At 35.6% G+C, this 25649-nt stretch overlaps 1 protein-coding gene across 9 annotated transcripts; it reads left to right on the plus strand.

The window, feature by feature from the left end:
- The first annotated feature begins 130 nt into the window (after positions 1–130).
- LOC120075873 (kinesin-like protein KIN-6) lies at positions 131–25595 on the plus strand. Of its 9 annotated transcripts, XR_005481449.1 has the most exons (23): positions 133–885; positions 988–1184; positions 1391–1514; positions 1650–1744; positions 2835–2964; positions 3338–3403; positions 3991–4053; positions 4195–4245; positions 4453–4535; positions 4613–4721; positions 5143–5188; positions 5344–5483; positions 5621–5827; positions 6038–6127; positions 6772–6910; positions 11378–11463; positions 12351–12475; positions 12553–12592; positions 12830–12957; positions 13096–13174; positions 13564–13664; positions 14279–14484; positions 14711–14882. XR_005481449.1 is itself a non-coding variant. In XM_039029597.1 (22 exons), exons 1-22 carry the CDS (start codon positions 379–381, stop codon positions 25325–25327), a joined length of 2715 nt encoding a protein of 904 aa, XP_038885525.1. In that variant the 5' UTR covers positions 132–378; the 3' UTR covers positions 25328–25595. The 9 variants fall into 9 exon arrangements, 7 of the variants coding, with proteins under 7 accessions (XP_038885531.1, XP_038885525.1, XP_038885526.1 ...); XM_039029597.1 differs by lacking the exons at positions 14279–14484; positions 14711–14882 and adding an exon at positions 25219–25595 and having other exon boundaries at positions 132–885; XM_039029598.1 differs by lacking the exons at positions 14279–14484; positions 14711–14882 and adding an exon at positions 25219–25595 and having other exon boundaries at positions 132–885; positions 13567–13664.
- The last annotated feature ends 54 nt before the right edge of the window (positions 25596–25649 follow it).

Raw genomic sequence — 25649 nt, forward strand, 5'->3', positions numbered from 1 at the left:
AAAAAATTAAAAATTAACAAAATAAATCAAAGCGATAAATGAAGAAAAACGATGGAATAAAGAAGAAGAAAGATCGAGAGAGGATAGAAAAAGAAAGGAAAAGAAGAAAGATAGAAAAATGTGAGTCGCGAGTTGGACGTGGAGAGAAAAAAAGAAGAGAGAATGCAATTATTCCTAAATATTTTTAAAAGTATTCTATTTTCATAAATATTTTTAAAAACTACAGTATAATTTCAATTTTACAAAACTAAACACAATAGAAACGCCAATAAATAAATATTTATTTTAGAAGTAGATTTGGTAGTATATAAGGCCTTTTGAAATCGAAGTTATTCCCGCCAATGTTCCAGTACGACGGCGATCGGTCGCAATCGGAAGATGGAGAACGGCAGTCCAGTGCAGTGTCCAAACACGGTGACGGTTCGGAGAAACCCTCACCGGAGAGCAAGAGCTACGCCGGCCGCCAAAGCAGCCGAATCCAATCCTCCATCTGCCATTTCTTCATTTCCATTTCAAGAAATACTTGCAATGGAAGTCCCTCAAAACCCTAAAGACAATTCATCATCATCATCCGTTCCAGCTTCTCTCTCCGAAAACCTGAAAGTGTACCTTAGAGTTCGACCTTTGCAACTGAAGAATTTGAAGAAGTCCGGAAATCCTGGTGATCAAAATTCAAGGTCCGGACATGTATGGCCTCAGAACCCTCAGAAGAAGAAAGTAGCGAAGGAGAAGAATGTTAAGAAGAAGAGCAGTGAGGCTTGTATAACGATTAATGATGATCACTCGGTAACAGTCTGTCCTCCTATGTCATTGCAAGAGACTAGGCGGAGTAAGTCTGAGGTTTACGAAGGATTTTCCCATGTGTTTTCTACGGAATCCTCTCAGGTGAATTATGAGTTAGTTTTTGTTTTAATTTTGGTTATTCGTACTCTTTCTGAATGATTCTTTGGTTATTCGATCACGAGCTGAATCTATCATTGTTGGCAGGGTGAGGTGTATGAGAGGATGGTTAATCCGTTAGTGGAGGATTTTCTGAAGGGAAAAAGTGGAATGCTGACTGCACTCGGTCCAAGCGGCTCGGGTAAGACGCATACCATTTTTGGTAGTCCAAGAGTTCCTGGTATGGTTCCACTGGCTCTTCAACATATTTTCCAGACAGAGACGAGTGATTCCGAGTCCTTTAGGTATTTTTGGCGATTGTAATTCACTTTCAGTTTTGATGGACTATCACGTGTGTAATAAATACATGTTCAAAATTCTGCACTGGGTACTTCCCCTTGTCTGTCTATGAACTTTCGCTGCAATTGTGTCATAAGAAACTGAGTGAAGGGGTATGATGATTCACCGAACATGTTTGAACACTGAAAGCAAGTGGTGTGATTTTGTGCAGATCATATTATCTATCAATCTTTGAAATATACTCAGAAAAAGGAAAAGGAGAAAAGATGTTAGATCTTTCGGCTGATGGGGGCGAGTTAACTATGCAGCAGTTTAATGTAAAAGGCCTTAAGGAGGTAATCAAACGACATCTGTTGTATATGCATTTTTTTATCTGGTTATGCTACAGCATGCGTCTGTTATATTTATTAAGAAGGAAAATTGTGATTATACATTAAGGAAAGTTGATGAACCCTCGTATTTTTATGAAGGTTTTAATTTCTAATGCCGGAGAAGCTGAATCATTAGTGGCTTGTGCAATGGCTAAGCGAGCCACTGCAACTACAAATGCAAATAGCACATCAAGGTTCAGTGATTTATCTTTTGGTTCTATCTTGAAGAAAGCACTGTATATCGCTGTGTGCATGATATCTCACTATATGTTTTGTAATCGAGTCAATTGTTATTTGGTTGGCAAATGAAAAAATTGGCCATATTTTATGGTGGTAGCACTCAGCACTTCCCTCTATGCTTTAGCGGCTGCAAAGATGAGATGTAGACATATTCATGCACATGATATCCGGCAGGCTGTGAGAACAATTCAGGAGTTGGCATGGTTTTGTAATGTGGGGGCCAAAGGCCATGAATTAAGTAGAGAGTTTATTCTGTGAGGTGATTAGCAGCAGTTAGCTAGTTTTAGATGAGGGATTATAGGACTTCCCAAATCCTTCTGTCTGTATCTTCAATCAGATTTCCTTCAGATTTAAGGGATTGTAATTGAATTTTTAGAGCTTCTTTCACCAGTTTTAAAAATAGTTTTCCATTTTTGTTCTCAAAGAAGTGTTATGTTTTTTGTTTTCAAAACTGTATAAGGGAAGGCTTGTGAAGATTAGTGTTACCATAAAATTGAAGTAACTATTCACGAATCTTCAATTTTGAAAAAAAAAAAAAAAAACACTCTATTTATTATAAAAATTAGACCACCCCGAGAAACTTGTTAAAACAAAACAAGAAAAAACAACCTCTAAGAAACGTATATCTAAACATGGCTAACATGATCATAGTTTAGTGGTAAAGGCATCTACTTCTTTCTCTAAGGTAAGAGGTTCAAATCTCTACTCCACATTTGTTGTACTAAAGAAACACGCATGAACATGTGTACTATGATTTTTTGTTTTAAAAATACAGTTAATGTTTTCAAAAGAGTTCTCAAATAAGGGCCAAATGACTGAAACGAATCAGGCCAGGAGCTATCAACACATATGCAAAAACATGCTGTAATTGTGAGAGACAAATGTGTTTTGTATGACACTAGATTAAAATTAATGGGTTTCAGAAAATGGTTGTCATTGTATGCAATTCTCTTACTATATTAACACTGCATATTGTTGTGAAGAAAATTAGATAATGCTTTATGTGAAAATATGTTCTTATGATTTCATTGTTTATCCTTGCAGTCGGTCTCAGTGCATCATTAATGTGCGCAGAGTTGCTAACCAAGATGAAGTTGAAGACGCATCGAACTGTGCCATCTTGACCATTGCTGATCTCGCTGGAGCTGAAAAGGAAAAAAGAACTGGGAATCAGGTTCTATATTCTTTTGGTGTCTGGAATTAGGTTCTGCATTTCATCTCGAATTTAATAATGATTGTCATTCTTTCATTTCATATTGTAATTGTAGAACTTAGTGGTCCAATTGATTATGAGCCTGGCCATAATATAGGACGATACTTGAAATAAAGAATGATAGTTTGTTATCTAAAAATGAATAAAAAATAATGATTCTCGTCAGAATGAAATAAGTTGTTTCTCGTTAGAATAAAACAAGATGATTCTTCTTAGAATGAAATTTTCATGTTATTCTTTTGTCTAGTCTATATATTAAGAAGTTGAGAAATAGAAGAAGAAGATGATAGAACCTTAATGGTTTACCTCTCCTCTTATCGCATTTCTTTTGCAGGGTACAAGGTTACTTGAAGCTAACTTCATCAATAATACATCAATGGTTTTTGGCTTGTGCCTAAGAGTACGTGTACTTTACTTGTGTGAACCTCTTATCATTTTCTTCCTCCAAATGGTAAAAAGTATTTTATAATTTCTATATTCAATTAGTTCAAATGGGATATCCATCTTGTATTGAGGCATGTGAGGCATGTGACAATAGTGAAGAGACTTCAGGGGAACAACTTCAAGGTCCATATTGACCATCTATCTAGGAAATTCTATGAGATTCTTGACAATTAAGTAATATAGGGTTAAAAGAGCGATTATAGTTAAGGTGCACTAAGCTGGTCCGAGACTCACGAATGTTGTGCATTTTGAATGGCCTGATTGTGTTTCATGAATAGAGAACTGATGGGTTCTATGTTTGTCTCATGGGGTTTTGAGATCTTCACAACTTGGAAATTGTTATGATCCCTTCGTCTTACCCCTGGGTTTCATTAGTCCTTTTTCTTATGTAAAATAGAAGACGGCGTTCATCTTATTGAGTGGCACTTTCTTGGTGCTTTCCATTCCCACTTTCTATCTGTTTTTTTTTTGGTTTGTTCCCTTGTTTCCTTTTTTTTTTTTTTTTTAAATATTTACTATACTGCGTCCTTGTTTCCTTTCTAGTCTTTGTTTGAACACCAAAGGAATCCAAAGAAGCCACTGCAGAAGCATTTCCAGAACTCTTTGGTAATGTTTCAAGAGTATTCTTCATTCTAAGATTATGTTCCCACTCAAGTGTTGCAAATAAAAAATTGCTATTTATCTTTATGTTTATCTTGCAATTATTTCTCAAGCATAACCAACAAAGTTTACTCTATTTCCACACAGTTGACCAAGTACCTTCGAGATTACCTGGAAGGAAAGAAGCGAATGACCTTGGTATTCTGCTCTTATTTCAATATTTGATTTGTACATGCAGCATCTTAAAGTTTCCATATTTGCATCTTTGCTTTGATTACTGGATACTGTTAACTTTGTTGGGGACTATTAATGTTGTTAATCTCTTGTGAAAACTAATGGGTGTGCTTAATGAAGTGCAAGCCTCTGTATTTCTTAAACCATTTTTTTGTGTGTTTTCATGTGTAGATTTTAACTGTGAAAGCAGGAGAAGAAGATTATCTTGATACAACTTTCCTTCTCAGACAAGCTTCACCTTATATGAAGATCAAGTTATTTAACTTTATGCTATCTGTTTAAATTCAGAACTTCTTTTACACGTGATCCTGAATTGATATCTGTTCTTTAGGTTCAACAATGTTGTGGAACCATCCAACACCAACAAGAGACAATTGCAAACGTTATGTATATTTGAGGAGCAGAAAAGAACAAAATATTGTGTTCCTGAAGCTTGTGTGGTAATTTGTTATCTTCTTTGGATGCTGGGATTGTCTTAAATGGGTCATAATTTCTTGATACCACTTCCCTTTGTTGTTCTTTTCCCTTTACTGGCTCTTCAGTGGCTATCGTTCAATCATATATGCTTCTGTCTCTATCTTTACACGCTCTATAATTTTTAGGCAACAGTTATTTGTTTCCTTGGCCGGCCATGTCATTGTGGAACTTCATTGTGCTGATTTTTCTTTTTATTTACATATATTGAGATATTGGATAAAAATGGCAAAATCCTTAACATTAGAAATAAAATGGGATGTAGCAAGGATGAATTAGCTTTTTGCTCTGTCTTCCACTGCACATTTGAAATGTTGCACTGGCATTTTTTGTTCATATCTTAATTAATGAGTATTCATAGTCTTGATCGACTACATATGGTTTCAGAATGAAGGAAAGGGACATCACGAGGAAGGTCTGCTTTCTCATGAAGGTAGTTAAATTCCAGCTTTACCAGTGCTCTATTCCATTTTTTCTCTCTCTGAGTTGTGTTAGTTATCTAACTTGTTTTAGAGCTGCTGGCTTGGTTCTGCTTATTACGTGTCGTTATTACTTTTAATTTTTTTTTAAAAAATAATTTTCTATCAGAACCTTCAGCTCATACTGAATGTCCAGCCACAAAGTCTAGCTGTACAGAATTGGATGGGATTGAAAGAAACCATTTGATTATGCAAAATTTTGCTAAAGCCATATGGAAAGTCTTGAAGCAGTATAGAGATAAACTAAAGGTAATCATTTAGAGGTATTTAACTATAATTTTATTATTGTACTGTTTCTGAAGTTTTGCTTTATATACGGAAAACATCAATTTGGTATTAGCTGAACATAACAAAAATATTTTCTTTGATGTTGGTTTTAAAATAAGAATGCAGAAAATGAAAATCAAACTCTTCGAGAAGAAATTAGGAAGGAAAAGGTGAGATATTTTGAGCTGGAAAAGCAATGGCAAAATTCAAGATGCAGTACTTGCTCCAAGGAAGATTGTGCCGAAGCTGATTCATCCGTCAAAGTAGTTTCAAGTTTTGAGTTGAAAAGTGATTTGGATGAGCACAAATTCAATGAGGTTCTTGAGGTGTGCCTGCAGAAAATTTTCCCTCTGGCTCCTTTTAGTATATTTTTTGTATGCCTTTGTATATTCTTTCATTTCTTTTCGTGAAAGGTTGGTTCCCTAAAAAAAAAAAAAGGATTTCCAGCTTGTTTTAATTCAGTTGACTGTTACAGATTCTTTATGTAAGTTATACTTGGAATATCTAATCCACTATGGCTTTGATTCTATGGTCAGATAAATATGAACTCTTTCGTCAAAGTGAAGGAATCTGAGGGAAATAAATCTCCAGAAAGATGTGGTTCCTCTCCCTGTGAAGACATAAATGTAAGCACACTTTTTTTTCTCCTCCAATTGTCAAATTTGACCTTAGTCAATCAATGAATCTCAACTTCATCAAACTTATTGCTATAAAGATAAAGAAAATGTTATGTTGTTTACTGTTGCAAATCAGTTCTTGAAATTTGCTAATTAAGTCTTTAAGTTGAGTTGAGGACTATTGTATATATAGACCTTTTGACATTTAGGGAATATAATGTCTTTCATATGAATCTAGGGTTAATGAATCCTTGACAAATTGTTTGAAGATGGGGGTCTTTACCGTTCCATTGTGGTCTTTCTAACATTTCTTTGAGTATAGTGGTCATCACAGGATATCTATTTTATCTCAAGTCCAGCAGCTTCTTTGAATTCCAATGGACAATGGGTTGAACTTGTTGGTAATAGATTATTGATTTTAGTCATTTTCCACAAAAAAAAAAAAAAAAAAAAAAGATTCTAGTGGACTGGATGTGAAATGAACTGTATTTCAAATTTTCAATAAACGGTTGATATTGCACAATATGGAAAGATTTCCGCTCAAGTCATTTGGTGAGGAACTTGAAACCCACAAGATTAATGTTTCTGCTTCATGCTTGCTTCACAAAATTGCATTATATGGAAAGATTTAATTTTCTTTTCATGTTATCCAGAGTCGCTCAAAACTTGATGAAGTTAAAGAGGTATGCATAAACAATATAGACGAGACCACTCCTAGGAATGAGTGCAACATGACGAAAATACTTACATACGTGGAAGCAGATGATCGTTGTCTGACAACAAATCTTATAGGTAATACATGTTTGTATGTTATGTTGCCGTAGCTACTTTTTGATGTGGAAACTACAAAAGTACATCTCTAACAGTAACATCTTTCAGAGTTGAACTGTGAATACCTGCTAAAATGTGGGTAACCAAAACTTTTAGAGGAGACTTTATTTTCACAAGTGTCAGATAATTGTAAGTTGAAACCTTTCATGTTTTTAAAATCTGTTTTGATTTAATTATTGATCGTACAGGAGATCATCCTTAGGAGTGTGAGTCTGTCATTATGACCAAATTTACGTGTTTGAATCTAATGGTGCTTGTGTCGTTACTGGTTTAAAGTCCATGAAATAGCTTTATGGCTTGTATGGAAAATTGTTTCATACATTTTTTTTAAAAATTATTTATTTTTTATTTTTATAAATGGGAAGCGAGTAGAGCTTGTAAAGATTAAGTCTATTATGTACTTAGAATCTGTTGAAAAAAGAGGAAGAAAGTAACACAAGATTTACGTGGAAAACCCTAGATCAGGAGAAAAAACTACGATAGAGATTGATTTTTATTATTAATTCTGATACACAAAATACAAGAGAATAGGCCAAATAAATAGACTAGTGGGAAGCCCTAGGGTACATACAATTACTAAAATACCCCAAGGGTTACAAGCTGTTTTTCGACACTCCCCCTCAAGTTGGGGCATAAATATCAATAAGGTCCACCTTGCTGACACAGTAATCAAAGCTTTGTTCCAGTAACCCTTTTGTGAGCACATCTACAATTTGCTGATTTGAGGGAACATAAGGAATGCATATACTTCTGTTGTCAAGTCTTTCCTTGATGAAGTGCCGGTCGATCTCAACGTGTTTTGTTCTGTCATGCTGAACAGGATTATTTGCAATACTTATTGCTACCTTATTGTCACAAAACAGTTTCATTGGGAGCTTGTTGTCTTGATGAAGATCTGACAACACTTTCATCAACCAGATTTCTTCACATATCCCTAAACTCATGGCCTGATACTCAGCCTCCGCACTACTTCTGGCCACAACTCCTTGTTTCTTACTCCTCCAGGTCACTAGATTACCCCAAACAAATGTGCAATACCTAGATGTTGATTTTCTATCAACAACAGACTCTGCCTAATCATAATCAGTGTAGGCTTCAATGCAATGTTTATCAGACTTCTTGAACATTAACCCTTTACCTGGTGTACCTTTCAGATATCGTAGGATGCGTTCAACTGCTATCATGTGTTCCTCACAAGGAGCCTGCATAAACTGACTGACAACACTGGCATATAAAATATCGGGTCTCGTATGAGATAAGTATATCAATTTCCCAACTCACCGCTGATACCTTTCTTTATTGACCGGGATACTGTTACTGGTATTGCTGAGCTTTGAATTATATTCAACTGGGGTGTCAGCAGGTTTGCACCAGTCATTCCTGTTTCCGTTAGAAGATCAATCGTGTATTTCCGTTGGGACACTGAGATTCCATCCCTTGACCAGGCTACTTCCATTTTGAGAAAGTATCTTAACTTTCCAAGGTCTTTAATTTCAAAATCTTTGGCCATCTTTACTTTGAGTTTCACAATTTCATCATCATCATCAACGGAGAGCACAATATCGTCAACGTATACAATGAGAACGACAATCTTCCCTGAAGTCGACTTCTTTGTAAATAGTGTGTGATCTGAGTGCCCTTGGGTATACCCTTGTCCTTTGACAAAGGTGACAAATCTGTCAAACCAGGCTCTCGGAGACTGTTTCAACCCATATAACGATTTTCTCAGCCGGTAGACTCACTGTTTGAACTGATCTTCAAATCCGGGTGGAGGATTCATGTAGACTTCCTCCTCAAGTTCTCCATTGAGAAAGACATTCTTTACATCCAGTTGATGCAGAGGCCTATCTCTGTTAACTGCAACTGATAGCAATACTCGGATAGTATTGAGTTTAGCCACGGGAGAGAATGTCTCGGAGTAATCTACCCCAAAGGTTTGGGTAAACCTTTTGGCAACTAACCTGGCCTTCTACGGATCAACAGTCTCGTCTAACTTGTACTTTATAGTGAAAACCCATTTGCATCCAACTGTCTCGTGCCCTTTGGGTAGGATCACCTGGTCCCATGTTCCATTTTTCTCAAGAGCCCTCATCTCCTCCATTACAGCAACTTTCCAAACGTCAGTTCCAATTGCTTCCTGTATGTTACTCGGTATCACCCCTGTATTTAAACTGGTGGTAAAAGCCTTAAATTCAGATGATAGATTACTGTAGGTCATGTAACTATGCATAGGGTACCTTGTACATGATCGAATACCTTTTCTCAGGGCTATTGGAAGATCAAGAGAAGCATCATGCTCCCTTCAGTTTGTCAGAATTTCCATCGTGATCACTAGTCTCCTCTGCCTGGGTTTCATCTTCAGAAATCACCTTTTCACCATTATCTCTAGTATCACTCACATTTCAAGAGCTGTGTCCGAATCATTATTTACCGTCGTCTTCCCATCTACTATAGTGGTCTTGTCAGCACCTTTTCCTCCTTTTTCCTCTCTGCATTCGTTAGTCTCAGTACAAGTATCAATCTCATTGATTTTAGGAATACACGTACCTGATGTGGGGTTTGACTCATGGACCGGAGCCGGAGATGCAACAGGTGACGCTACTTCCTTCTTGAGATTCTTTCTGTAGTATGTTATCCATGGGACTTGATTGGTAGGGAGGATAGGACCGACATGTTTGGGAATGGGAGATGACTCCAAGGGAACTGTATAAGTGGACCAGTTAGTCTCTTCACTAGATGTCTCCCCTTGAAGATGGCTAACAGGGAAGAAGGACTGATCCTCAAGGAAAGTGATATCCATGGAAACAAAATATTTGTGAGAGGATGGGTGGTAACATTTATATCCATGCTGATGAAGTGGATACCCAACAAGACGCATTTTTGAGCACAGGGGGTAAATTTCGTGCGGTTTGGACCATGGGAGTGAACAAAAGCAACACAGCCAAAAACTTGAAGTGGTACATCGGAGACTAAACGAGTAATGGGGTAGGACTCTTTCAAACAGTCTAATGGGTTTTGAAAGTTAAGGACTTAGGAAGGCATTCGGTTGATTAAGTGAGCAGCAGTAAAGATGGCATTACCCCATAGGTAAGACGGGAGTGACGTGGATAGCATTAAGGATTTGACAACTTCCACCAAATGACGATTTTTCCTTTTGGCTACCTTGTTTTGCTGGGGAGTGTAGCTGGAATCGCGGCGGTTGGGAGTGGTCGAGCGCCTGGAAAACACTGGGCTTGAGCGGCTAAAACGTCGGGGTTGTGCGACTGGACGATTTGCGATTCGGTTGCGGCTGGGATCTGGTCGGCTGGGGACAGACGGCTGAGACTAGGCCGATTAGGTTTAGGGTCTGAAACGGATTGGATGATTTTCAGTAGCGCGGCTTGGAGGATTTGTTCCACGGCTTCCCGAATGGCTTTGGTGATATCGGCTTCCCGACTAGTTCCAATGGAGGTTGCTGATGGAGAATCTGGTCTATTTTCATCAATGATGGCTAGGGTTTCGTCGCCATGCTCTGATACCATGTTGAAAAAAGAGAAAGAAAGTAACACAAGATTTACGTGGAAAACCCTAGATCAAGGAGAAAAAACCATGATAGAGACTGATTTTTATTATTAATTCCGATACACAAAGTACATAGGCCAAATAAATAGATTAGTGGGAAGCCCTAGGGTACATACAATTACTGAAATACCCCTAGGGTTACAAGCTGTTTTTCGACCGAATCAATATTTCCAAGTGTGCATCTGTCTATATATATATATATGGGTGAAAACAAGTCATTGGTAATTTTGTTTCAGGAATCAGTTTTATCGATACATGTTCACTCATTTTCTGTTCTAAACAAAGGGAAATTTCCTTTTGATACTGCTCCCAAGCAGCTCCTTGGATGTATTATTTTGTTCGAATGAATTTCTGGTGTGAGAGCTGGTTGTATGAATGCCCCTATTTAACACTGTCACTTGTCTGGGGTATTCTGGTCTTTTTAGTGAATTGATGGATGTTAAATTTTTGTTGTTGTTAATAATATTTGTTTTAATTATCTCTTACATGTTGGTTACCGGAACAAGAATCCCATGTCAGTATCGCTTTTATTTATAATATTCTTGATCCTAAAAACATGGAGTTGACCATTGTACCCTCATGGTCATGCACGATCTTGTTCTGCTTGATCAGTCTGGTCCCATGTCAAGGAATTGATTTCTTTGGATTTCATTTGCTTGTGAATAACCAAATATTGGGGATTTGGTTGTTAATGCTCAAGTATTCTTTTAAATCAATATTTTGCATGAATACACACTCCAGTAAATGCTTGGGAGTTAACTCATCAACCTACATCTCAATTTTAATTTGTTCGGGAACTGTTATGTTACTGTCTCTATTTTCTCCCTCTTTTGATTTCAACTGATAGTCTCGTTCTTTTCGAATTAGCCTTTGACACCCTGCAGGCCCATAGCTTGGTGAAGCATGACAGCTGTTCATCTGTAGAGTTGGACAAACTCAGTGAGCAAGATGAGGTTAAAACCACTTTAATGTCCTAGGCTTTGAATTACTGTTTTCCATGTCCATACTGCACAACATGTAAGGTGGTTCTGTATTCTCAATATCTCACCTCTTGATGAACTTCACAACTAGAGGATGAAGTTTAATGGAAAATTATGACCGTGAATGATTACATCAGGCATTTGTATCTCTTGGATCATGTAATAAATGAATTAGAAGAAGTTTCCGATAAAAAAAAAATTATGATCATGAATGACGTGTATTGCCAAGTTTTTACAACATGACAACTTTTTCAGGGAGCTTACATTTTTGTTTCTCAGATAGAAGGATTTTCTAGACCTGATTTATGTATTTTATTTGTTTTGTATAGTGTAAATTAAAATAGGAATAACATAATATCAACTGGAAAGAATGGAAGGAGAATCCCTAAGAGAAATAGACAGAACCAATATGCTTGAATGGGTTTGAATCTCGTCAAACTTTAAGGAGTCTGACGCACTGATATCTGTTTTTCATGCGTTCATTAGGGGACCTTGAGCGTTATTGAGCATACTGATTTCTGATTTTATTGGAATATATGAAGACTAGTTCACACGAACCCTACCTACCTTTTAAGACACGTGCATCTTGCCGGGAAAAAAACTAGTTCATATCATGTGTTCATTTCGCCAATTGTTAATTGAAGAAATTTAAGCATAATTGATAGACAAAAGAAGTTGGAAAATTTTAAATGCTGCTGTTCATTTTTAATTAGTTAGTTCATACATTCAAAAGGAGTGTTAGAAATTGTTAAAGGGAAGCATTATTTAGTATTTGTGATTTTTTCTTTTTGTATTTTCTCTAGAAAACATTTATGGCGATCATCTATGGTCTCTGCCGTTCTAATTACTGGATGTTTTAGGAATCTACCTCAGTTGAATCACCTTTACAAGTAGCCTCGTTTATTCACTGCAATGCTCATGCATGCGAAACTCAACCTGTACTTGATACTTCATTAAACCAACCAACTTCAGAGGAGTCTGATAGGTCAGTTGATGTATTTTCTTCTTTTAACCAGTTCAATAACTTAGATTTCTGAACCTTGCTTCATGTATACTGTTCAGGGATTCGGGTACTTTGAATGAAGCCCAGGAACTCGTGGCGGTATCTCTCTATTAGATCTCTTTGAATGCATTTTAAGAAGAATCTATACCTAACCTAACCTGAATGTAATCATTGGCTGAGTTTGTATTGGATTATGGTCGCCGGAGTTGATCCATGTGGTTAAATGGATAATGCTTTATCACAAGTTGAACCCGAAGATGAAATTTTTCCTGACCAGAAATTTATGTAATAGATTTTGTTGATGCAACAGTTGCTGGTCTATTTTATTTTTTTTAGGAACTTTCGGATTCTCGAGATGTACATCCCACCAAGGATGTTGAACCTTGTCAAGAACGAGAACGCAACATTGATGTGCATTGCAGTGATCCTACTGACATCTCATGCAAACTAGAGAAACCAAAAAGGTTAGAGTTAGTAGGTGCATCAAGTTTGCTGATCTGTCAACTCACTCTTTCATTCAGCTTCGTTGGAGCTGTTTGTTTGACGTAGTTGCAACTTGCATTTCTTTTTTCTGCTTAAGTCTTATTATGACGATATATCAGGAGACTTTTGCCCGCATCATCCACATTATTGAGGGATTTCAGCAATATGCATGTCGAGGATGATATTGAGGCGTCAAAGGTCTGTCCTGGGCTGTATGTGTAGACTTGTATGCTTGCTCAGTATTTAATTACTTTTACGGTGTTATTGATTAGTAAGCAAAGACGATCTTTGATCTTACCATGATAACAATTCTTGTAGTCTAGAATCTGGGATATTGATCTTTCCAACAGACAGAAATTTAACTTTAGTTGATGGGAAATTAGCACGCTACAAAAAGTTTTGGGCTACTGTCATTCAATCTTAATTTGTGGATATCCTTAGTGATATAAACTAGAACGTACAGAGTGGAAAATTATTTGTGTAATATTTCTGCAACTATTCTGTACTTTCTAGTTTCTTGTAATGTTTGGTTTATATCTATGAAATGCTAAGCAAGAATTTTGTTCACATTTCTTTTTGCTTATCAGCAGGTAAACAGAAATGGGAAAAAATCAGCCAAAGGTGAAAAAATTAGAACACAGGGTAACATCTCCCTCATCCGCATGCTGCAGAGTAATCTCCGGTTCTAGTAAGTCCAAGCTTGCTCTGAACTCCTTGATTATTATTTCCAGTGGTGCAATGCTTGTGTAGTAGTGTACCATTCTTTTGGTTCCTTGGCTTGGGCTTGGTGTTGTTCCTTTGGTCCGAATGAGTAACTCAATCCACCATGGTCCTTGTTGTCTTATCAATCCTTGTGTGCGTAGCTTGTTGTACATGTGGTGCCTAGTCGGGCTACTTTTCAATTTCAATTTTTTTTTTTTTAAAAAGTATGTCGGTAAGACTCACTTAAGTTGAATTGGCTATTGTATGAACACATTTTACAGAAAATATGAATTTTCCATTTTTGAAATTATTATCACAAGTTTCATTTTTTTAAAAATATGATTAACGATTTGTTTGGAATGACTTTCTAGTATTTTTAAGCATTTAGAAAGTCATTCCAAACAGGTTCCAAACTAAAGAAGTCAACGGCAACGACCACTTTTGACAATGTAGGGCATCTGAATTAAAGTTAGTCCTCAAGCTTGCATTTCATAATATAAGAAAGAATATATCAAAATATGATGCAAAGCATCGTTATATTGGATTATTAAGTTCACATCCGAGAGAAGATCATCTTATTAGATGTTAACCATCAAACAGCTCCTAGACGATCCCTTCAAGCATTGCTAGAGCTTTGGCAACTGCAACCCTTCGATGATGGTCAACTGTAGTAAACCCTGGACCACTTTGCTTCAGCAACGTTCCTTATCTCGCATCACGTCGTCTCCTCCAGTTAGGTTTCAACTTTACATCCACACTTAAATTTGCTCATCTTAGGCACCTATGAAGAATCATCCATACCTATGGTAAGCCCCACCCTGGAACAATCATCTTTGAAATGTGTCTTAACTTGTTCATGGACCTATTGCCATTATGTGTTCAGTTGGTTTGATCAGTCAATGTGATCTCAACGACAGATTCTTTGATATGATTGTGTGTTAGTTTAGCATTAGAATAGACTTTATGATGTGTCATTTTAGAGAGTATTGTTGTTGAAATGTAGTTATATGATACATCAGTTGGTTGGTTTAGGTTAGGGTGAGTTTCTATCAAGACACTTCAGCTAACCACGTTAGGAAGGAATGACTGGTTGGGTGTTGGCTCAAAAAATTAATGCCTACAGCCTACCCAATGCTCACTTTCTCCCACTCTACTGCCCTATATTAGTCTAGAAAGCTACTTGCAGAAAGGTATGGCTCTCCAAAAGACCGAATTTAACCTTTTTGACCTCGTTTGATAACTTTTTTTTATAAAAATAAATTTAAGCTCATAAAAACTATTTTTATTGGTAAGTTTCTTTGTTTTGTTATCCCGATTCTACTATTGTTTTAAAAATCAAGCTTAATTTTGAAAAAGGAAATGTGCAAACAAGAATAAATTTCAAAGGCCAAAAACTAGAGAAGGAAATTGTTATCAAACAAGGATATTTAACATTGCGATGCTTAAAACTAGTTAAATAGTTTTTAATTTGATTGGTTTTGATTGATTTTTTCAATTTCATCTTCTGACTACGAGTCTAAGATTGTTAGATATGGTTGAATTATAAGAAAAAAACTTGAAAGAGAACAGACATGGGTATTTAGAATATCTGTGATTAGAATATTTTGGTATTGAAGCAACCTGAAATAAGTAGGTGTTTTTTCTTTAAAAAAATTATTAGTATTATATTTTTTGAGAAATACGTGAAATAGGTATAGTTTTCTTCCCCAAGATTAAAGATTTGACATGAATTTAAAAGCAACCATGTTTTTTTTTTCTTTTCTTTTGAAAGTGAGTCTTTGATATTTGATATTTATGTGATAATCATCTGGCGAAAGTATTTTTGTTTCCCCTTCAATTTAAGAGTTCATAACATTTGTTTTGAAAGAATATAAAATTAGGTGAACTTGCTACCTTAATCTCTAAATTTTCAAGACAATCTGATAAGTTATTGGATTTAAAAATTATTTAATACCTTTAGAGTTGGAAAATATTATATAAGTTCAACTTTTATAATCTTGGGAAATTTTTGTAGATAAAAAAATGTCAAACTAATTATAAAATTAGTAAAAAAAATATTGATAAATATTAATGGACTTTTATCAACATTTATCAGTGATAAACTTTTATAAATTTCTTTCACTTATAGGCACTAATATATTTCTATCAATCTCTATAAAAAAAGATTAAATTTTTGCTATTTTGCATAAATAATTTTCTTTATTTTTCAATTTTTGAAAATCCCCCTTTAATCTTTATATAGTTATTTTTTTTTTGTTAATCATCTTCAATTCCCAAAAAATGTCCAAAATTGTGATTTTAAACTTTTGAGATCTTGAAAGTTTAATTTTATGTTTTTCAAGAATCTTATAAGATGTGGAGTATGGTTGAAACCCATTAAATAATAAATGAAAGTATGGTTGAGATCCATTAAATAATAAATGAAAGTTCGCTGATTTATTTGGACAAAAAAAATTATACTGTATGTAGCCTATAATAACAATGATTTGAGATTACTCCAATAATAATGATTAAAAATTATACATTTGAAGACAATCTTAACTTTCATACTTCCTTTCCCCCAAGGCTCTAGAGAGAGATTACTCCATAGAGAGAAAAATAGATGAAAACTTGAGCTTGATCTCTCTGATACCATTTAGGGTCGAGATTGAGTCTTACTTATAGAATTGTTATTAGGCCTTTGCCTACTAGCAATTCCGATAAAATTTTGACACGCGTCTCAACAAATAAAGATTACATAATTGAAAAATTCAAAATGTGGGAGACAGGACAGGACCCCTGACTGGTCAAATATCTTTTGGAACTTTTCTTTTTTACCAGTCAGGGGTCCTGTCCTGTCTCCCACTTGACCTTATCTCATCATAAGACAATAAAGAAAACAGTAAAGTAATAAAGATAGATGGGATATGTCTACATTATCTTCAAGCACGCTTGGTAAGATCTTCAAATGATAACTATTGATGATGTCACCCAGTTTCTCCTGAATGGCCTTGATTGGAATGACTATCGCATATATCTATCGTATCAACTCTTTTGAGACTACGATCCAGGGTCTTACTCCTTCAGCTACTCCGCCTACTTTGATTGCCCAACGTAATCCTTATGAGTTAATGGGATATTATAGTCATTTCTCTCATAGTGATCTGTCCAAGCTTTCCAATCTTCAACTAACCGCTGTGGCCGGTGGGTGGTTAATCCATATCAAGAACATACTATCTCCATCATTTTTGCCTCAAATGTAGGTTCTTATGAACGACGATGATAATTGTAGACTGATTACACACCTATGTACAAAAGCGATTTAAATAATTTACATAACTTTAAATAATACTTTGAGTCACTATTTTTATACTAATTTGGTTGTGAGTCTAAAAACGGGTCATTGATGTCGTAATCGGCGAAGGGTCATAATCATTTTCGTCATCTTCGACTTCATTATTTACAGATGCTGAAGAATTTGCATCTTCTTGGGTTTCATCATGGTTTGATAACTGCCTGATGATTGTATTGAGAACTGAAGTAAAATCAGCGTGTGTTCCTGCTCCAGCAAGAGAACTCATGATTGAATTTTTTGTCAAAGTAAATTGTTCATCTTCTTGGCGAGATAGATCTTGTAGATGACCATTGGTTTTGAACCAATCTTTTAACTTTGACACTTCTAGATGAGAGTAGTCAAATTTTCCCACCACTTGATCCTTAGTGCTTTGCTTAAGGCTTTGAAGTTTCCATATGGTCTAAGTTGGAAATTCCAACAAAAGATCCACGGAATTTGAAAATATAATGCAAATCTAAACGTCTTTGAAAGAGGAGACACATAGATGCTATTTTGAAAAAGGTGGTAAGACCTTTGGATTTCTACTGGGAAGATTTCTTTTGATAGTCCAAAGTAGTTCCATCATGATTGAAACCAATTTGGAAAATGCATTTTGTAAGCTTGCTTACAGAATGTCACAAACCAAGAATGGTTGTATGCTTGAAACTAGAAAATATTATACCATACTCTCATGTAGTCACGGTATGTATATGTTTGAGGTTTGAAGGGTTTTGAGAATTTCTTTGTACAAACATCCCTTGATTTCAGTAGGATGGAGTTAGCACTTTGAATATTCTCAATTTTGAGTATACAATTTTTGAAGGATCGGAACGATCCGGAACATGAGTAATTTCCACGGACTTGGTGTCCACCAAGATGAATTCGTAGAAAGTTCTTGTCTTTGATATATCTTCAGGAAGATAGTTGAATCCGTGAGGGAATATTTGAGAACAGACTTCTTGAATGGAAGGTCCGTCAAACTCTAGCTCGATCATTAGATCGACCATTGTCGTTTTGGTGAAATATCCCGAAATTGGTGGCCTTGGTTGGAAAACCTTTGGCTTTACCACTTAGGAAAATGTTGATGGATTTTTGGGAATTAAAGTTGAAGATGGCCTCATGGGTCTCTTATTTGAACTGCTTACTCCCGAGGGACGTAACAGTGTTGTTGAGGGTTGAGGAGGCAGGCTTAAGGACCCTGACTGTATTAAAAGTGCCTTTTGGGTACTGCCTTGACGCCTTCTAGACATGACTTCAAAGTCGGTGTCCATGGCATAATTGTGTGCACTCATGGGAGATGGTGCAGAAGATTGAGAGATGGGCTGTTTGCCCTTTGAACTACTAGCCTTGGAAGGGCTAACCTGAATGCTCTATGACGACAGAGGTCGCCTTGGTGGCCGAAGACGGCCGAGAGGTTCCATGAGTTTTTAAGGATTTTTGAGGGAGATATTTTTCTTTTTTAGGAGGATATTTTCTTGAGAGGTGTTCTCTGCTTAGATAATCTGCAAGAAAGTTTTCTGTGCCTTTTATAGGCTCAATTTTGAAATCAAAGCAGGATAAGATTGCCTATCATCTTGCAAAGATTTGTTTTGACATAAGATTCTTCACATTTTTTTCAAAGATGTATTTACTGGCCTTTGAATCCGTTCGCACCAGAAAATCTTTGTTGATAAGATCTTCTTGGAACTTTTGAACGCAAATCACTATTGCGAGAATCTCCTTTTTTACTGTAGTACTTTTGAGTATCATTCCAGACTCCAGAATAATAGCAGACTACTATTTCTCTTCCGTTAATTTCTTGTTTGAGGATGCCGTCGTAACCAATGTTAGATGCAACGGTTTTCACAATTGGATAAGCCTTTTCATCCATTAGCGATAAGCATGGGATGCCTTTTGCTAAAGCTTTTATTGATTGGACTGCTCGCTCGTCTGTCCATGGTTTTGGGTTCTTTTTCAATCTGTCATAAAGGGGGAGACAGATGGTATGAAGGTTTTTAATAAAGTCTCCAATATAATTTACACACCCAAGAAAGCGCTGGAGCTGTGTCTTGTCTTGAATAGTGTCTGGAAACTTATCCATGAAGTCTAGCAATCGTTGGATTGGTTTGATTATTTATTGATTAATATTATAACAAGAAATCTAATTTTTGTTTGAAACAAATTGATCTTTGGTAAAGATACAAGACCATTTGTCTCAATGATATTGAAAAACACTTGCAAGTGCTTAAAGTGTTATTCAATTGTATTTGAGAATACCAAGACATCATCGATATAGACGATGGTGAAATCCTGATATTTGTTAAATATGTCATTCATGACATTTTGGAACTCTGAAGGAGCATTTTTTTAATCCAAAGGGCATGACGTTCCATTGATATTGCCCGAAGGGGACGTTGAAAGCTGTTTTATATCTATCCTTTGTAGATACTTGGATTTGCCAAAATCCAGACTTCATATCGAACTTTGAGAAAACCTTGGCAGAGGTTATTCATTTTAATAAATCTTGTCGATTAGGAATTGGATATGTAATCCATTTGAGAGCCTTGTTAAGGGGCTTATAATTGATTACCAATCTCGGAACTCCTTGTTCCTTCTCAGCTTGATTATTGACATAGAAGGTTGCACAGGACCATGGGCTTTTTGATGGGCTAATAAGCCCTTTTCGGAGGAGCTCATCAATTTCTGCTTTACAGATTTTGATCAGGTCTTTTGACATTTGAATGGGCCTGGCCTTTGTGGGAATTTGCGCTTCGTCAAATCCATCGACATATAGGAGCTGAACTATATGCTTTTTGCAAGCTCAAAGGCATTTGGAATGTTCGAACAAATTTTAGCTTCCATTTTCTTTAGGAAATGTTGGATTCTCTGGATCGAAGGTCTAGTAATTTGGTTAGCAACCTTCTTATTCTGAATGTCATCTTGAAGGAACTCGATTTGCTTTTCTTTCTTAGAAATCCTATTGATAAACTGTTGGATTTCTTCTTCAATATTTGAAATATACTTGGGAGTTATCATCGGATGAAAGAACACAAAAGTCATTATTTTTCCAAATTTCTTAGATGATAATCCTTTCTCAGAAACATGAAAAGGGTATAATTGAGTAAGGAAGGGTGTGCCCAGGATAACTTCCTTCAATAAGTCTTTGACTAAAAGAAAGGTGTTAACGAAACACACATCTCCTTTGTAAATATGCACTTTTGACAACTTATAATTAATGTGAAGTCTCTGGTTTTTAGCTCCTCTAAGAACTTCCATTGTTTTTTCAAAATACCTTGAGGGTATTAATCCTGGACCTTAAGTCTCTGGATGACGTTTTGGTCTGCTCCAGAATCCAGTAAGGTAACTGCTTCAAACTTGAAATCCTAGACCTTAATAGTGACCTTAGATAACCATTTTTGATTGTAGACTTTAGTGATATGTTGATTCCTTCTACATCTTCTTTTTGGATTCCTAAAGTTTCTCCTGGGGGAATTACTTTTGCGAATTGTTGTTGGAAATCACTGAATGCATTTTCCAGAATTGACAGTCGTTGCTTATTGATTGCAACTTCCCTTTTGAGTTTTTTGACTTCCATGTGGATGTCGGAAGCTTTTGCGGGTTCTTGGAATGACTCATTATTGACCCGATTGAGTATTTCTTGAAAGAAATATTGAATTGGTTCCAAGACTTGAGGCTTTGTATTTTGTCCTTTTAGAGACTCCCGAAGTTTTAGAAGGACCGTTTTCCGAGATATTTCATCCGAAAGCTCTTCTATTAGATCAAGTAAGCGTTCCTGGTCTCTTGTTAGAACATTGATACATCCTATTCAAGGGACAACTTCTTCTGAAAATTGAGAGGAATCGGAAAAGTATCCTTCAGAGGAGGAATCTCCAATAACTTCATTGATTATTCCCTCGGAAGATGATTCTTTTGAAATAGAGATTTCATCTTCAAACCGGATGGCAAAGAGAAGAGATTGTTTTAGGTCATTGTCAATCTCTAGGCTGTTGAACTTTTTTTATCAAGGGGCATTTATTAGCATAGTGTCCCTGTTTGTTGCATCGAAAACAAGTGGTTCCTTTCTTTTTGGAATACTTCTTGTTTCTATTGTAGTATTTCCTCTTTCGAGGTTTTTCTTTGTCTTTTGTTCTTCGTCCTTTGCTGTAAGGTTTCTTTGAGGATTTCTTCTTTTTCTTTGAGGGCAGTAGATCTTGTTCAACGTCATATTGTTTGCAGAAAGTCCCTAGTTCTTTTGGATAATCTGCATCTTTGATGATTCTTTGATTATGCTTGTTGTCTTTACAAAGACTTAAGCATAATGCTTGAATGTTACTGGTAATATCTCCATAAGTGAGAGAATTCCAGTTGATTTGATTTCCTTCGAAGATTTCAGACATCTTCTGATAAAATTTTTCGGCAATATAAGGAGGTAATCCTTCTACAAATTTTCGTTTCTAGATTTCGTCTCGAAAAGATGTAAGGTTGTACAGACGTGCCATAAAAACGTCTTTGTACCATTTGAAATCACTCACTACCTGCAGCGCATCTTGAGAAGTGCTTCAGTAGCTTGATTACTGTAGATGACTGTTTGTCCTACAAAATATTTCATTGCAGTGTATACTAATGAGTTAACCATATCTAGTTCATTTTGCATTATCTCCATTGGGGCAATTCCTGCTCCTAGATTTCCTTCTTGTTTTACCGTAACTGTTTTTGTGGCAGTTAGGATAGTCTGCCTTTCTTGTTCAGAAAGTTGATTGTACCATCAGCTCCTCAGATTTCCTATGAATCTTGAAACCAGACTGTGAGCTATGCTTAAGACAGTTTTTCTAGTGCTATATGAGGTAGCAACTAGAAATATTTCTTGGAAAATATTCATCATTTGCTGATCGGAACATCCATCAATATTCTAGCTTATTACAGAGGTTCCATCATACGTCTTTTAATCTGGACGAAAATCATCCCATCCTAGGTCTGGAGGAGAAGGTTTTGCATAATGATTTTTCATTTCCGTGCTATAAGAGACCACAGGAAGGATTATATAAGATGCAGAAGTCCCTTTGGAATCTTTTATCATATTAACAGTTTTGGAGACTTCAGTCTTCTTTGAAGAGTCTGCTTCTTCGCTGTCAATCTTGAATACTGATAATTTCTTATTAATCTCAGCTAGAAGTTCCTCATGGGAAAGGTATTTGGTTGGAAGATTGGTCGGTTTGGATCAATCTTTGGTATGCCCTTAAGGCTTGAACTTGGGGCAACCTTTTGATCCTTTATTTTCTCAATTATCTGAGAGAGGGTTGTTAACATCTTGTTTGAATAATTTCGTTGATGCTGGATGTTTTTAATTTCTCGTACTCCAACTTCCGATATCTTTTCTTCATCGATGGTTTTGTACGGAGAGGATACCATCTTGATGGTTGGGACTACCGGGTGAAGAAAGTAGGATTCTTCCTCAGGAGGATAATCTGCAGCTATCTCTTTTCCACTGGTCGTAATCCAAGTGGGACTTTGTTTGAGAGTGAGACAGTGACGTTCTGCTGTTTCATCTCTTTCTTTCATTCTTTTGAAAAAAATCTCCTTTTAGAATGAAAGCTCCTTTGGTTGTGATATATAGAGTTATTGACTGTATTTTCGTTCATATCTTTGCTCAGGAGTTTTATACGTCGATAGTACATAAATTTGGTTGTAAATTGGCTCTGATCTCCTTTCCATATCGGATTGAGTAGGAGATAAAGGACCTTCGTTCCTTTCATACTGAATGTCCGGAATCGATCTATCAAAATCCACGGACGTTCTCATTGACTTAGATCTGGGGATAGATCTGGAAGTGTGGCTAGTTGGCCATATTTCAGAAGAAATGCTTGGCCTACTACTCATAATTTCTTGAATCCTGGGGTATCTTGGTTCTGAATAGAATTGAACTTCAACATCCCCGTTATGGTGCTCTGTGATCAAGCATCCTCACTTTGTTTTGTAACAGGAGTATTTGCTCCTGGAGTTCTCCAAACTGGATTTTGTGTGAGCTCACTCCATTGTAGAAGCTTTGGGACAGTCATAGAGGATTTTTCGATATTGACTTCCATAAGCATAGTGCTTCCCTTAGGAGATATTCCTAAAGCTCTTGGTGATACATTTGTATGCATTAGTTTGAAATAAACACGATAGCAGACGACAAACGACAGGGATCCGTCTTTTAACTCGAGGCCTTGAGAATGGACATCGAGACTAAGGGCATCTTAGAAGTTTATGTCTTGAAGGGAAATAGTAAATCTTGGTTTGCACGTGAAGTAAATTGGTCCTCTTTCAAGGTTTGATTCGACGATTCCTATAGAGTGTGAGAATCGAAGATGCCGCTTATCTCTGAGGGCAAGATAGACTGGAACATCTAATTCTTCTCTAAATAGAGGTTTAAGGGCCACTTGAACACATCCGATGTGTAGATATTTGAATCTATCTATGGCTTGCTCTATAGATTCTCTTGGAAGAAGGCTGATTTCGGTAAACTCATCCTTCATTGCAAGATTTTTCTCGATGATGACAATGACGTCAGTTTGAGCGAAATTGAAGTTATTGATCTTATAGATTAGTCTTGGATCCAACTTAGGAATGATCCAATTTTTTAGACGATCTTCAACTTTAGCAATTTCTGCTTCGGTTGAATTGTATTTTTGAATGATACATCAATACTTTGAGGTTATTTGGATTGTGAGTATTATCGAGGATCGTTTGGGGACGAGAAATCTTAGAGAGTAATTTAAAAAGCATGGGAGAAAGAGAGCGAACCTTGGGATTTTGAAGTAATCTATCAAAACTTTCTTTAAAGGTGTGACGAAAGTAATGATATTAAGCTAACATTGAAACAAATTAGAGTCTTTAATCGATTGATCTTTAATCTTTGTAAGACTTAAACGAATACATCACATTTTGTGATAATTTGTATTCAGCCATCAAGGTCAACCACGCCATCTTTCAGATAGAATACAAATCAATTACTAAATATGATATACCTTCTGGCCTTTCAAGGATAAGAGAGACTTCTGATTCAAATTTCTTGGAAGGTTAGTTTAAGATCATGACTAAAAGCCATACCATTGAAGACAATTTAACTTTCATGCTTCATTTTCCCAAGGCTCTAGAGAGAGAGACTACTCCATAGAGAGAAAAATAGATGAAAAGTTGAGCTTGATCGCTCTATACCATTTAGGGTCGAGATCGAGTGCTACTTATAAAATTGCTAGTAGGCCTAATATTATATAAGTTCAACTTTTATAATCTTGGGAAATTTTTGTAGATAAAAAAATGTCAAACTAATTATAAAATTAGTAAAAAAAAAATATTGATAGATATTAATAGACTTTTATCAATATTTATCAGTGATAAATTTTTATAAGTTTCTATCACTTATAGACACTAATATACTTCTATCAATCTCTATAAAAAAAAGATTAAAATTTTACATAAATAATTTTCTTTATTTTTCTATTTTTGAAAATCCCCTTTAATCTTTATATAGTTTTTTTTTTTTTTTTTGTTAATCATCTTCAATGTCCCAAAAAATGTCCAAAATTGTGATTTTAAACTTTTGAGATCTTGAAAGTTTAATTTTATGTTTTTCAAGAATCTTATAAGATGTGGAGTATGGTTGAGACCCATTAAATAATAAATGAAAGTTCGCCGATTTATTTGGACAAAAAAAATTATACTGTATGTAGCCTATAATAATAATGATTTGAGATTTATTTATCCTATACAAGGCACTTCTTTCATTAATAATATTTTTATACGTGAAATAAAAACAAGTGGCAAATGTTTTTGTTTCACCTTCAATACAAGTTAATAATTCTAGTCGAAACTTCAAAAAAATAAAAATAAAACAAAAATTTAATAAATTCTTGAACTTTCACTATCATATACATATATGATTCTGGTCGTGCCCTCGCCATAATTTTATGATTTATAGATGCATGAAAGAGATTTAAAATGTCATTTTTTTTTTGGTAGTGTTAATCATTCATAAACTAATAAATAAATTAAATTTGAAGATAACACAGTCATAGCAGTGGACCCATATTAGTCTCCATCGTAAGAGTAAAGAAACGACGATGATGGGTAGATCTTCATCAGAAAAAAGGAATTAAAAAGAAAAGCAAAAGAAAAAAAAAGAGGCATAATTGCATTTTCTGGTTGATGTCCAAAATCATTAAAAATCTACCAATCTTCATAATCCAGCAAAGTTTGTTCTTTACAGCAGGTTCCCCACCACAGCCGCCACCGCCACCGCCACCGCCACCGCTAACCTCCACCACCATCCACCAACCATAACATTTACAGATGAAAAGGCAGTTATTCCTTTCTAATTAATTAATCATTTTCCTTCCTTTACATTCATTTATTTTTTTTTAATAGAATTAAAATATATAACCAAAGAATCAGTACTGTACAAGTGGCTTGGAAACTTGGGTTTCCTAATTTGAAAAATAACACACAACAAAAATTAGTTCCTAAATTAAGGCTCTTTCTTTCTCAACAATTTCTTTAATGGATTTATATATATATATATATTACTAAAATCAAGAAATTGTGAATTAAGAACTAGAAAAGAAAAAAAGAGAGAAGGGAAATAAATCTTAATGAAAAAAGAAAATGAAAAAAAGAAGAAGAAACAATGTTGAATTCAAA

This window comes from Benincasa hispida, chromosome 4 (genome assembly GCF_009727055.1).
Source record: "Benincasa hispida cultivar B227 chromosome 4, ASM972705v1, whole genome shotgun sequence".
NCBI classification, from domain to species: Eukaryota; Viridiplantae; Streptophyta; class Magnoliopsida; order Cucurbitales; family Cucurbitaceae; genus Benincasa; species Benincasa hispida.

Coding starts and splice junctions, on each gene's coding strand:
- LOC120075873 (XM_039029597.1), top strand. CDS start 379: ATGGAGAACGGCAGTCCAGTGCAGTGTCCAAACACGGTGACGGTTCGG. Junction 5,189..5,343: donor AGGTCTGCTTTCTCATGAAG/GTAGTTAAATTC, acceptor ATTTTCTATCAG/AACCTTCAGCTCATACTGAA. Junction 12,476..12,552: donor ACTTCAGAGGAGTCTGATAG/GTCAGTTGATGT, acceptor TATACTGTTCAG/GGATTCGGGTACTTTGAATG.